The 13,878-nt window shown below is 39.8% G+C and overlaps 1 protein-coding gene across 6 annotated transcripts in view; it reads right to left on the bottom strand.

The window, feature by feature from the left end:
* NFIA (nuclear factor I A) overlaps positions 1-13,878 on the bottom strand; it is a gene marked incomplete at its 3' end in the record, with an annotated part of 352,385 nt that overhangs the window by 102,746 nt on the left and 235,761 nt on the right. For all 6 annotated transcript variants that reach the window (XM_081144016.1, XM_081144015.1, XM_081144019.1 and 3 more), the window contains exon 5: positions 2,157-2,274. In XM_081144016.1, coding sequence (XP_081000142.1) covers positions 2,157-2,274 — 118 coding nt within the window. The remainder of the gene's footprint in view (positions 1-2,156; positions 2,275-13,878) is intronic.

Raw genomic sequence — 13,878 nt, 5'->3', positions numbered from 1 at the left:
CATATTCTTCCTCAGGGCCTCATGCTCTATTGTTCCTTACTGAAAGAGCCAATCCAATTCTTAAAAGGATGCAGTGTAAAAATAGCATGTTATTTAAGTTTCATCAGACCTGAGTTTGAATGTAGACTCTGCCATTTACTTGGTCTGTGACCTTGGGCAAGTAAATTCTCTGAACTTTGGGTTGATCCACTGTTAAATGGCCACACTGTCTAGACTGTAAAATTATGAAGATTAAGACATATCAGGTATGTAAAACACCTAATACAGTGCCTGTCATAGAGCAGATGATCAATGGATATTTGCACAGCATGAACAAATGACTGATTGGTTAACTTTTCTATATGTAGATCTGAGTAGTCTGGGTACATTTTCTAACCTATACACAGATAATTCTGCTGAGTCTATGTGTTTAAAGAATAACTTTAAAATAAAATCATCCTAAGAGAGTCTAATGAGACTAAAACAAACATACTACTGAGTTATTAACTACTGATGCTGTTTATAATTAGCTCCTTATCAGGGTTAGCTATTTGCAGAATACAAGAATGACACTAGCCTTTTAAATGACAGTATTAACCAGGTTTCCCCTCAGAGAGTCACAACAAAAGGTAACAAAATGGCTGGAGAAGTCAAAGGGATGGGGATGAGGAGCACCGTTGGGGACATCCATGATACATGCACAGCACACATATGAAAAACAAACAGCCTGTCAATTTTTAAATTAATCGCTGCCCACAAGTGTTTGCAAAGCTTTTTCATGTTGACTGAGTGTAGCTACGTACAATGTCGCTTCTATCAGCAAACATTCAAAATCCTCAAAATGCATTAGCACCCGAAGGTGTTCACAATCTCATTCTTTTATTATAAATGCGCTTTGGATCTGAGACTTTTTTTTCTCCCGAGGAGCTGATACCACAGCAAACTGTAGGAACATTTAAACAACATCAAAGATGATGGTAGGATTTGGTGGTTGTATTTAGAGAATAACTGTTTCTTTAATTGCTTTCAAGGTATTAGTAATGACTAAGCTGATTTTTTTTAAATTAATAACAGTTAAAATTATAAAGTCAAGGTAAGAATGAGTCTCTACCAAAGAAAATGTCTATAATCTGGATATTGTTTCAAATCATAAAACTCTGGTACTGGCTTTCAGAGGAATATGCCTTTGTCCAATGTTTTTCTGCAAAGTAGACAAACATTAAAGATCGTTCTGCACCATTCTTTTCTTTGTTGTCACAGTCCAATGCTAAAGCCAATTTGTAAAAGAATATTGTGGGTTTAATGCCTAATCCCTTCCCCTTTGGTCCAGGTTATCTAGAGACAACAGGATCTTGCAAAAATGATTCATTTTGATTTTGGCTTTGTGACCTCGATGGGATCAAGCACCCTCTACTCACTATCTGTTGTGCTCTTCCAGCTTTACTTTTTTAAGGTCTCCAGTTGCATCAGGGTTTGTGATCCAGCCTTAGCATACCACAGTACCACATTCACTTTTATAACCTCACATCAGGCTATCAAACAGGTTTATCTCTTAGGGCAACTCCAACAGACTGCATTTTGAGACCTTTGGAGGCTCAGTAGGAAAAGAGCTAGGACTGAGTTGGGTGTCTGCTGTGGGCATGGGGACTAGGACTGGTGTCATCAGCATCAACTTTGTGTCAAACATGCCAACACATACATCTGTTTCCCTAGTCAAGCCTCGTCCTTAATTTCCTGAGTATGTGCTACATTCATCAGCCGCCCCTCCTCCATGCCTTTGCTCAGGTCTCCACCCCACACAGAACAACGTTCCCTTTCCTTTCCTTCTCACCAACCCTAACCAACATTAGCACAGAGCACAAGTCACTCTTTCCGGATAAAGCCTTCTTTATTTTTATCTTGTTACATAATTTAACTCACTGTTTTTTTACTGTCTGGGGTGTGTGTGTGTGTGTGTGTGTGTGTGTGTATGATTTATCTGTCTGTCTGTCTATTTCTCCTGCCTGTGCCATTTGCTTTCTCTTCCCCTTGAGACTAAGAGTCTATCGGAGGTAAACCCACCCTCTAGTACCTTCTACTGCTATAGGCACATTGCTAAGTGCCTAATAGGCCTAGAATTAAAATCAAGATGTATAACTATGAAGCACGACCTTCTAAAGAGCCATCGATCACCTTACCTGGTAGAGGATGTGCTGGGTAAAGACCTCCTCATGGCTCCCGGACTCATGCTGTAGTATGAAGAACTTTCCAAATCTGAGAGAGAAAAATTTGGGCCAGTTCCTGCAGCTATTGGTGCTAGAATAAAACAAACAAGAATAAAACCCCACATAAGTTAAATTCTGTGGATAAAAGATCAGTGAAAGTATATTTCAGTGTTGCATTTAACACATTTTATTTTTGAACTTATAGGGTAAGCTTATCCAAAAAAATCACTAATAAACTCTGACCTCAAAAGAATGTTGACAATAAAAATAGTCTCCACCTGGAAAACATATCTTTTTCCTAATGTACCTTTCATCTTTTTTCTTCTTTTAATGGTAAATCATCACCAGGATTGCAATGTTCCTTGATGCTTTTAACAAAAGTACCTTCATGTTTTGGGTTGAAACTTTTCTTCAGTGACCAACCAAAGCATTCCCTGGGCTTTTCTAACTCTGTCTGATCCTGATAGCTTTCACTCATCTGTATTTTGGAATTAGGTCTTAACTGCAAATTCATCTTTCTAATTTCTTGTGATGAGAAATGTGTGATTTCTCCTTAACTCTGAGTCACCTCAGCACCCCGCATACACCCTTACTTTAATATTTGTCCCACCTAGGCAGGGCCTTCAAACTATGGTCCCCGTGCCACAGTTTTGTAGATAAAGTTTTATTGGAAAACAACTAGACCCATTCATTTAGGTATTGTCTCTGCTTCCACTCTATGATGGGAGAGACAAGCAGCTATAACAGGGACCCTAGAGTTCACAAAGCAGGAAACATTTATGGAGAAGAATTTGCCTACCTCTGATTTAAGGTACTGTTAAGGATAATTTTGGCTGCATGTGATTTTCAAAGCAGACCCTGGTATGAAATGTGTTTCCCTGTAATTTTTGTTATGTCCTAGAGCCTCTAGATACCTTGTTTTCAGGAGTAGCATAATACATATTTTTAAACAAATAAAGGACATCTGTCAATCTAACGATGCAACTCTGTAAAATTAGTGGTGCAACTATATTAGTACAAAATATTTCCTCTCTTGAAAGATTATGCAAAAACAAAAACAATACATGTACTTACCACACTCAACTATAATTTGGGACTGTTGGGATTATACTATCAGCATCTAATATAAACCTGGACACCAGGAGGCAGTCAGTAAACACTGGTCAAATGAAACTGATTCCTCGTGAAAGGACAACCAATCAAGTAGGAGAATGCTACCATCAAATGTGCATTTGTAATCTAGAAACATCACCCTGTCCTGAGAGTAGAAATGGTGGGGAAAAGGGTGGCAGTTGAAGAATATAATCAGTAAAACCACAGAGGCCAGTGGAGTCATTAAAATAAGATAAGATGGGAGTGTGATCAAAATTCGAGGTATGGGAAGGAGGAGTCTGGTGTAAGTTATTTAGAAGTTGGAATCAAGAAAATGTGCTGACTTCCTAAGCTTGGTAATAATGGAAAAGGGGGAGTGTGGGATGAGTCCCAGGACTATTGCTTGGGGAAAGTGTGGTACATTCACAAAACGACAGAATCAGGGAAGACTGTGAGGGGATACAGCAATTTCTAAGAATAAACAGTTGCCTGATTAATAGCAATGGCTAAACCTTAATAATAACTGTTCATATAAAAACAGTCACTGCTAAGAAATGGAAAACTCTGAAATTCACATATGCATTTTGAAATTCAAACACATCTTTCAATGACAGGCTCTAATGGAGGAACAAATGGTTAGGCTTGACTGTACGTGTAAACAGTTCTAATTAATAATTTTGCTAGTCATTCCCTAATTTGCTTTCTATATTAAATTTATTTGCATATTTCCCCCTTTTATTTAATAATAGTTTATATTTTATGGGGGCTGATTATTCAGATATGGGTCCAGATCACCCATCATCCTGTTTAACAGCCAGGCATATCATAGGTACTTATTAATGGCTGTGCCTTCGTGGAACTTTGAGATTCACATTTCTCATTAACTAAAAAAGATGGATAAGGCTGATCAGTGTCAAGGGTCTGGGTCTAGATTTTCTTCACAAGTTTCAGGATGGGGCTGAGGCCTCAGCAGGATGGAGCAGCTGTTTCACTCCTGAGCACTGAGGTAACCTCAGCAGCCCCACGCCCTCACTCTTAGACGGAAAGACAGAGCAAGATGTGAGTGAAACAGGCTTGATGGCACTGAGAGGAGTCTGAGGCCCTCTCCCTCACGGTGAACATCCAGCTGTACTCGTATCTAACACTTTACCTATTATGTTCTGCCCTGGAAAAATGTCTTTTACCTTGATTATATTTTTAAAATGTCAAGGGAGAGAGAATAGGTGAAGGAAGAGAAACACACGTGTAAATATGGCATTCTCACCTCTCAGAGAGATTACAAAAATAACTAAGCCCACAGAAATGTTCCTTAACTTGCCCATGTGTTTACTTCCTGTGAACCACTCAGTACACTGTACCTGTCACCTAGCCAACAGCAGCAGGTGGCCTGGCAGCCTTGTGACACTTCCCAAAGTGTCTGCTGGACTTCTGGTGAGTAACTTTAGGGCTTGGCAAACTGATTGTGTGTCTTGAATTTTAAAACCTCACTAAATTTCTGAAGTGAGAATGGGTTTCACAACCTAGGTTAAGTAATCCTAATAATGCACAGACCCAGACTCTGCCTTCTTCAAAACAGACTTGTGAGGAACATCCCCTGGTCTCATCTGTGTGCATGTATCACACAGAAGTCCGGTTTATTGGAATGAATTTTGATTCAGTGGTCCTGGGATGGTCAAAGAGAAAGCCTCACATCTGAGGGTGGGGGTCACTGACCACATATCCCTGCAAAAGGGCTAGGTATTCTCAGGGCCTGTGATCTGAACAGGAGGATACTCAGAATTAAGAACTCAGAAGGCGGGCTTTCGGCAGGCTTCCCTGAGTACTGGTAGGGCCATGTTTTGATAAGTACTTTAAACATCTAACTTAATCTTCAAAACAACCTCTTCAGGAATGTATATTTTCTAGATGAGAAGAACTAAACCCTGGACTGAGGTTATATTACTTGTCCTGGATTACAGACAGGCAGGAAAGAAGGAGAGCCAGGGGTAAAACTCAAGGATGCCTGACCCTGAAACCTCTGCTTTCCCTCCTACACCACCTCGACTCTCATGTGAAATACCTGCCTTAAACTTTACAGGACAAAAAGGTGTGCAGTGCCTCTGTCCCCGTAAGGTTTACCACCTGGTGGAATGGAAACAATACCTGAATGTCTAACGCCGCGCCGAGTGGGCTCCATCTCAAAGGAGAAATACAAAGAATGTGCTAGGGAAGTTCAAAGGAGTCACGGATCACATTGGCTTGTGGGATCAGAACAAGGGCTGATTTCAAGAAGAGTTGGCACTTAAGCTAAGCCTTCAAGGGTGGTTAGGATTTAAAGAGGCAGAGAAGGAGATAGGAGAGGGTTTCTAGGCCAATGACAAAGTATATGCAGAAGTTTGGAGACAGAAAAATGATTGGCGGGATCCATGACAGTTTGAGTAGGGAAACGATAATTGTTGCTTCTGAAGAACAGTAATACGATGACAGCATATAGAACACGAGATAGGGGATCGAGACTCTGGAGGAGGGGAGATGAGTCGGTAGGCTGAGACAGGTGCTGGCAAGAGGGAAGAGAGGCTTAAGCCATGCTGTAAAGAAAGAAAATAGAATATTCACAATGGATATGTCACCTCTTCCAGGAGAGTAAGCATGTATAAAAGACTGTTTCCAATTGTGCACTATGAAAGGGCATAAATAAGCAAATAATCATATTATTTTAACAAATATAAAATATCAATGATATATATACAGAGCACATATAATGTTTCTTAGCTACTAATGGTAACAAGTCCTGCAAATTAGGGAACTAAAAGTTTTCAAGGGTGAAGTGAGTTGTCCAATGTCTGCCAAGGATGTCATGCTGAGTTTCCAGTGTGTTACAGAGATTACGCAGCCACTGCCAGTCAAACGTGGGGATGTTAAGAAAGGATTGGACCAACCACAACACTTCCTGTCTGTTCTATTTGTTGTGAAACCTGGTTTTGCTCCATTTGTACTTGACCATAGGCTTTACCATCTTTTAATTATCTCATACATATCATTTTATCTCCAACTACATTGAGTATATTTTGAGGGCTATAAAGATATACATCCTAGGGTACAAAAAAAAGTGCTGATCTGGGCCTAGGAGAGATTGTCTAGAGTCCTAGCCCCGCCAATAACCACCTATGTGAGTTGGTTAAGTCATTTAAACTCTTTGGACTTCATAATTCTAATAATTATGATAAAGATGAAAACTTGCCACTGAGGCTGCCACCACCACCCAGGCCTACAGCTATCACCATCACAATAACAAAGGCTAACATTTATTAAGCATGCTCTATGGGCCAGTCACTGCGCTAAGAACTTTAAGCACATCATTCCACGTAATCCTCACACCACCACTAGGAAGGAACTGAAGCAGGAATAGGTTAAGTAACTTTCATAGTTCAATAAGTAAGAAGGTTACACCAGGTAACCTTTAATTCTACAGATCCCACAGCCTCTTCTGTGTTCCTAAACAGTTCACCACAGTTCTATATACACAGCTGATGATCAATAAATATGCTCTGAATTAAGGAGAGTAAATAACTACCCTCTCATCATTTGCCCCCCCTCCCAAACTTTAACCAATACAAAATGAAGCTCAGAAATCTAGAAATATAGATAGCAAGACTGGCTCCTCAACTTTCCTAAATGGTATTGCAAAGTTCTAACCTGAACTTTGTGTGGATTTGGTTCCACTATGGAATTTTTCTCCAAAGGTTCAATTTTGTTTCTTCCGATGTTATTTCTAAGTCATTTGTCCCCCATCCCTTTCTTCCCTGTCATGAGGAGAATGTAATCTTTGTGTCATTTCTTAATAAATGGCTTACTATTAAGAAATCATTATAGTAATGTGGGCTATTGGAAGAAAAGGGTTACTTTAGTAGCCAACCCTCTTAATGACCTGCTCTTCTGTACACATTAGTAGTTGGACAAGGTTGTGGTTATTGAACTTCTGCCATCCACCAGAGACAATCTGCTCAGGCTTGTACTGTTGGAAAGAGAAGATGATGTAAAAAAAATTCTATCCAAATTTTCAAACTACTCTTCCTGGGAGATGACAGAGCACTGAGTTTACAACTTGTTCAACAGGGACTGGCGGGGAGCACTGACTAAATGACCAGTGTGGCCAGCCTACTGCTGATGGCACATACCCTCTGAGAGGCTGCGTTCAATGAAATTCAACGAATATTTATGGGGCACTTTTAATGGGCCGGGCACTGTTCCAGATGCTTGAGATCCACTGGTGGACAAGGTATATAGAGACCCTGCCCTTGTGGGGTTTACATTTTACAGATTAACAATCAGAGTTGCCCTTTATTCAAATGTTCATGGCAACTAAAGAACATGAAATAATGAACAATAGGTACCCCACCCCGAAACTATCAGGATTTATCACTTGATTTCCAGCTTATAAAATAACTATTGAAAAATAAAGAGGTAGATTTCTCTCCAGATGACATAACCTACATACTCACTGAGTCTTTGGGAACTTGTACTTTACGAGAGCAGGGGGCGGGGGGGCAGGCAGGTTAAGGTCCAACAACAGCACACAGTTCCATGGGCCCAGCACAATTTCGTGTTGTTTTGCATTCTAGTGGCAGAGACTTTGTAAGAAAGTCCATGTCACTGCACAAAAGGGGTGAACATGGGAAAATACTTGTTCTTCTTTCCATCAAAGGCACAGTTGTAAACCGCACAATGCTATGAAAACTCAAGCAAATCTGGAATCGTTGTTCAAAGGAATTATCTTGGAAAGTAATTTATGGCAAAAAATTCAACTCCTTTGTTATCTTTCTTTTACCGTAATATACTTCCTGAACACTGCCTTTGAGAAAGGGCTTTCAGAAAGAAAAAAATAAGTGTAGTCAAATTAACTCATTTTATCAATTTGTGCTTTCGGCCAGAGTTTCCTGACTGTGCCTATGAGGGGCTGTAAAACTGATGAATTTGCATGGAAAAAGAAACCAGTGTAAGTAATTTGTGTAAGAGGTAACACGGACATAGACTGTTATAATTCAGACACCCTGCAGATAGCAGACTGCTGCAGTGTGAGCAGTTACGGGTTAGAAAAATGACCACACTGCAGTCAGTCTGACTTGAATGGAAATCAATCATAAAGGTACTTTCTCTGCAGCTTGTATGGCCAGTCTTCAGTAACTCCTTTGCCAAGCAGATTTCTGGTCTGTAAACCATGCACTGATCTCCTTTTTCAACCCTTGCTTTCTGAAAGGTCTGACCAAATGCAGCCTAGGGGGATGGTTTTCCAGAATGGAAACATAAAAGAAAGGCAATGAACTAAAACGAGGAATCCCTTCTATATAAAAATGATCTTCCCTGGGGTATAAGATTTAAGCAATGCTTTTTATGAAATGCGGCATTAGGTGCTCAAAGCCAGCAGAATGTTTTAACCCCATCAAAGGTATCTGCTAGCACAGACAGATCACTGTTTTTGTACATCCATGTTTTTGTGGACACAACTTACAAAATATGTGTTTGTGGTGGTAGAGGAGGTAAACAGTGAACTTTTTGTTTCTAAAAAAAAATGTTTTCCTTTTACTAAAATAGGAACAACTCACTGATACCATCTTCCTCCCACTCTGAACCATGAAGATGGTTTCTCTCTGGTAGATTATTGTGGGTTCAGTTTGTAAAATAAATGTGTTCAGGCACTTTATTGCTTTAAAGAAAGCTCAGGCTTGGATCTGAAGAAACATAGATATCTACTCCATAAAGAAAGGACTGTCTCTTACTTATTTCTGTATTCTCCTCAGCATGCAGTGCAGGATGCTTCATATAAATCACATGCAACAAATAGTTATTGAATCAAACTAAGATTATACGAGCTTATTAATGGAAAACGCTAAGAAGTAATATTTATCGAGCATTTATTATGTACCAATGTGATAGGTGTTTTACCTGAATTATCTGATTTCATCCTTGCCCCATCCCTATGAAATATGTATTCATATTATTTTCATTTACAAGTGAGAAAATTACCTGTGAGGTTAAGTAACATGATCAAGATCATACAGCTAAATAAGTGGCAGAGCAGGGATTTGAGCCCAGGTATCTCTATCTATCTGCCCAAAGAATCAAAGGTAAAACTCATATTTCCAGTCTCCCTGTTTTCCCTTTGTCATCAATTACTGGGGAGATGAATTCAACAAGATTTAAATAGAAAAATAATTGTCACCTACCACTCAACTGGCAAAGCTCTATCTCCCCCTCCTTCTGCTCACTTTGTTTTTATAGGCCTTTTGAGTTACAAGTGTCTGCCAGTGTTTCACTGGAAAAAGGGCCCGACACTGGGTCTAGCAGAGCCATCCACTGGGGGTGAGCAATGCTGACTGATCTCCTGCATTAGTGGCTTCTGCCTTTGGGACTGAAATTGATTTTCTGCATTTCAGAGTATCATCTTGTCTTAGCTTTTGGTTGAGGTCATACGTGGTACCAGCTTAGTATCTGATACAGCCTCAGCCGTGGGATTAAGTCTTCCCTGACAGGGGATGGATTTGATAGCCTAAGAGGTCTTTTCACCACAATGATCTATAAACCAGGGAAGGGCTTCTAAACATAAGCCCCTTAACCAAGAGTGCACTGGGACTATCTGACCATTAGCCATCAGGAAACCAAACTACATCAACAGAGTCCCATCCCAACAACCTACAAATCCAGCTGTCTATAATAATAATTCTCAAAATTTTCACCAAGAACTGTTTAATTTTTTTCACCTCCATCTACTGAAAAACCCTAATATGTACTCACATCAATCGCATACTAGATGAACTCAGTTCCAGCATCTGACCTAATGTGTGGCTTTGCTGAGTGTGGACTCTACCAACCTCGGCCCAGCATGCCTATAGTCACCAACAACAGTCTTTGGAATCAGCAAGGGGTAGCTACGATGATATATTCTAGCCCAAATTTCAGTAATATTTGTGGTCTTATTGTGGGGTAATATAAGATTTCTGTCAGGCTTTTAGAAATCCTAAAAATGCCTTTTAGTTCTCCAATATTACCTATTAGATATGAATATCTGTTCTTAAAAAAAATTGAGGCTTATGAGAGCATAAAGGTTTACTAAAAAAGAGACTGTCAGTGATGACCTCCAGTTATTCACAGGGAATTTTTATGTCCATAATTTGAGAGAAAGTAAAATTTTTGAATATTACAGAACCAAGTATTTTAAAAACTCTGATAAAAATGACCATGGTATGGCTAGTCACTTTAAAAGCTGTTATTTGTGTCAGTGTTAGATTTAGAATTTTAAAACACCTTGTTATCCATTAGATACCCTGGAAGAGAAAATTCCAGAATAATGCAGAAGCATAGGCTGTGGCTAAAAGTTCATGGAGTAAGAATTTTCTGGCTCCCTAAAGTAAATGAATTAGATCTAGCGTTGCCATGCTTTTATTCTATCAGAGTTAATAATTATGAAGGGGTCACTAGGATGGTTCTTCTAATAAATTGACTTTTGGAACATAAATTCTAAAATCGGTCATTCTTAATTTATACACACACATACAGACACACAGGTACATGCAAAATATATACAGACACACACACATATTTTAAATAAGTTTTCTGATAGTTTGTTTAGCTCAAGGATCAGTTCTGAGAACACAGTGAGAGATCAGGGACAGAGGCTTTGTTCAGTAATCATCATAACAGTTACCATTGTTGAGTATCTACTATATGCCAGATACCTGTCATTCTCTCGCATTATCCTTAAAACACTCCTGAGAGGTCTTACTATTTCTAGTACTCAAACTTAGGCCCAGCACAGAGTTAGCACTTAATAAATATTTGTTGACTGAATGAATGATTACTACCTATGAGGAGAACACAGTGAACAAGAGAGAAATAGTACCCAAAGTCATACAGTTAATAAGTGGCAGAGCCAAATTACCAACTCTGTATCCTGGACTATTTTATGATCCCATGCTGCCATCTTGCATATAGATTTTATATAACATATTATACATAGGAAGCATAACCAACAAGTTACCTGGAAAAGATTAGAAACAGATGAACATATGAATAGAGATCATGACAACAAGTTAGTATTTACATCAAGGTGTAATGTATTCTGCTTCTCCCTGAGTCAAATTTTAGGATTAGATGTGCATAATTTGGTAAATTTAGCAGGAGCTTTAGCTAAGAACAAAACAAAAGGCCCCCTAAATCCTGCTATGAGAAGTCTCACTGCCAGCTCTGACCAGGAAGGCCGTGGGAACATGAGTGCAACAGAAACACCTGGACCTTGGAGTGTGGCACCGACTGATGAATCTGCTGATGCTTGGGCTTGTTCCTACCATAGTTCGAAATTCAGCTGATACTGTGGTCATAACACCACTGCTGGGGACACATCAAACATGGGTACATGCACGTTTCAATTTGTAGGTAAGGTGGGACACCTCTCACTTCATGTGGCTCTTCCTCTCTTCAGTAAGGAGAGTAGGGTAGGAAAAAATCAGGCTTGGCAGCCCATACTGTGAGCTGGGATTCAGAAGAAAGAGTAGTGTGGAAAAATTTATATTACACCAGTCCTTTCCATTTGCTGCCAGCTTTAATGTCCCAATATTTGCCCCAACTATGTCTAAAAAATCTAAAGAAAAGAAATTATGCAACAAAACCACCTCCTGAACTAATTCAATTGCTGTATTTATTTTGACAATTTATTGGATTATAGTAGAGGAAACACACTAAATTAAGGCAGCCAGGCTGGCATTTTTCTGCCTAAGAGCATGGCAATATTTAATATTTTCTCTCTCTAGGAGGGATTGATTAAAACTAGAAAATGAAACATTTGCAATGTCATGATATATTCAGGATGAGGTGGCTTAAACTGACAAAGTGAGAAAATATATAGGGCCTATCAGTCCTTCCTACTCTATAACTTAACGGGTTCTCTTTAAAAACTCTGGAAGGGGAGCCATTGACTTCTACAGATGGAAAATGTGTGATGTTCATTTTAAAATTACTAGTAGAGCCTGCTATTGACCATCTAATTATGCCGAGTTCCATTTATAAACATAGCTAACCACTAAGTTTATGGAGACTTTTTGTGCTGCTTTAATAGGATATTGATCGAGAGCATAGTTTGAGTGTGCTGCCATCGGATTGTGTAATGGCAAACAAAGGCAAGGTCACAGCCACTGCTCCTGCTAGGCTGCAGTCTATTTTTTATTACAATCTTTTTGTTTCTTCCTTTAATGTTCAAACCCACATGGTTCTTTCAAAAGAAGAGCTTGCTTAAGAATATAACCTATTTTTAAAATTAATTTCCATGCAACGATCACAGCTATCGTGTTACTTAACAGAGAACCAACAGGCCACTAGTTCGGAAAAGAAAGTGTCTCCTCTATTTCACTTTACTAAAGATCTAAAACACTGGAACTATTTAAGTGGCATCCAAAGGACTGGACGTCTGGAACCTCTATCCTACATCCTCAACTTCCTAATGAGGCCTTCTTTGCAAAAACATTTTGTAATGTTTAAGTTTGGGCTTGTTCCTATCAAAGAGCTTCATTTTCTTATTGCACCTTGTAACTGAGTTATTTCTGCTGTAGTAGCTCTAGCATGTCAGGTTAGAATACTGCTGATAGTTTATACTAAATCAGCCAGAAAATCCAAGTGTATGGCTATGGGTACCCAAAGACACACACAGAGGACCCAGAAACTTAAAAAAGCAGTTTAAAAACGAACTGCAATTTGGATCTTAACAATGATTCTTGTGTAAGAATATAGAAAGAGTACACTTTTCTTAGGCAGAAAACAGCCACTAGGGTGCCACCTCATGCCAGGCTGAGGCATATGCCTGGCTCCATTCACTCCTGCTCTCCATTGACAAACAGCCCGGGAATCCTGGAGCCACCCAGCAGCCCAGCTTTGTGGCAGAGCCAGGACAATTCAGCTGCTGGATTTTAATAGATTCTGCAGCAGTGTAGCAGGAACCAAAAATCAGTCTGGGTAACTGAGAGCGGTTTTCACACCCAAAGACTCTAAGGCTGGCCACAGTGTACTGAGAACCCTGGCTTTTCAAAATTCCAGGGCCATGAAGTCATCCTCAGCCACGAAGTTTACTTAACCCTTGCAGCCGGCTCGGGTGCACAAACCGCTGCCTGGAAAACTAGAACCCACCAGGCCAGAGTTACAATGGCCTGTGTGTATTTGTGGTTTTCCTCTTTCCCAGCGAAGTATTTAGGGTTTCGGAGGCGCTCCACCAACTTCAAGTAAAATAGTCAGCACTTTAGAAGGAAATGGGCAGAAGAAGTGGATTTTTCGGGAGGACTTTCTGGGTTCATACCAGGAAGGATATTTGACAGCCTCAAAGCACACACTTGGAGGGAAACACTGGTACAAAATAAACAACAGTGGGTGCCTACCCGGAGAGCTATCTAAGAGTGCCAGTTAGCAGCTCGTAGAGTGGGCTCTCTATGTGGCAACTTCATGGGAAAGGGCCCCATCTGAAAATGCTGCAAGAAGGCTTTGTTTGAAAATGCAGCATCATGTAGGAGCCATCATCCCAACAGATGGTTCCTGTCTCCTTCCTCACAGTATTATACTCAACTTCAGTGATTCTGAACCAGTGTTA

The sequence above is a fragment of the Miniopterus schreibersii genome (genome assembly GCF_964146895.1).
Source record: "Miniopterus schreibersii genome assembly, chromosome: 8".
NCBI classification, from domain to species: domain Eukaryota; kingdom Metazoa; phylum Chordata; class Mammalia; order Chiroptera; family Miniopteridae; genus Miniopterus; species Miniopterus schreibersii.
This window is presented reverse-complemented; position numbering and strand designations above follow the sequence as displayed.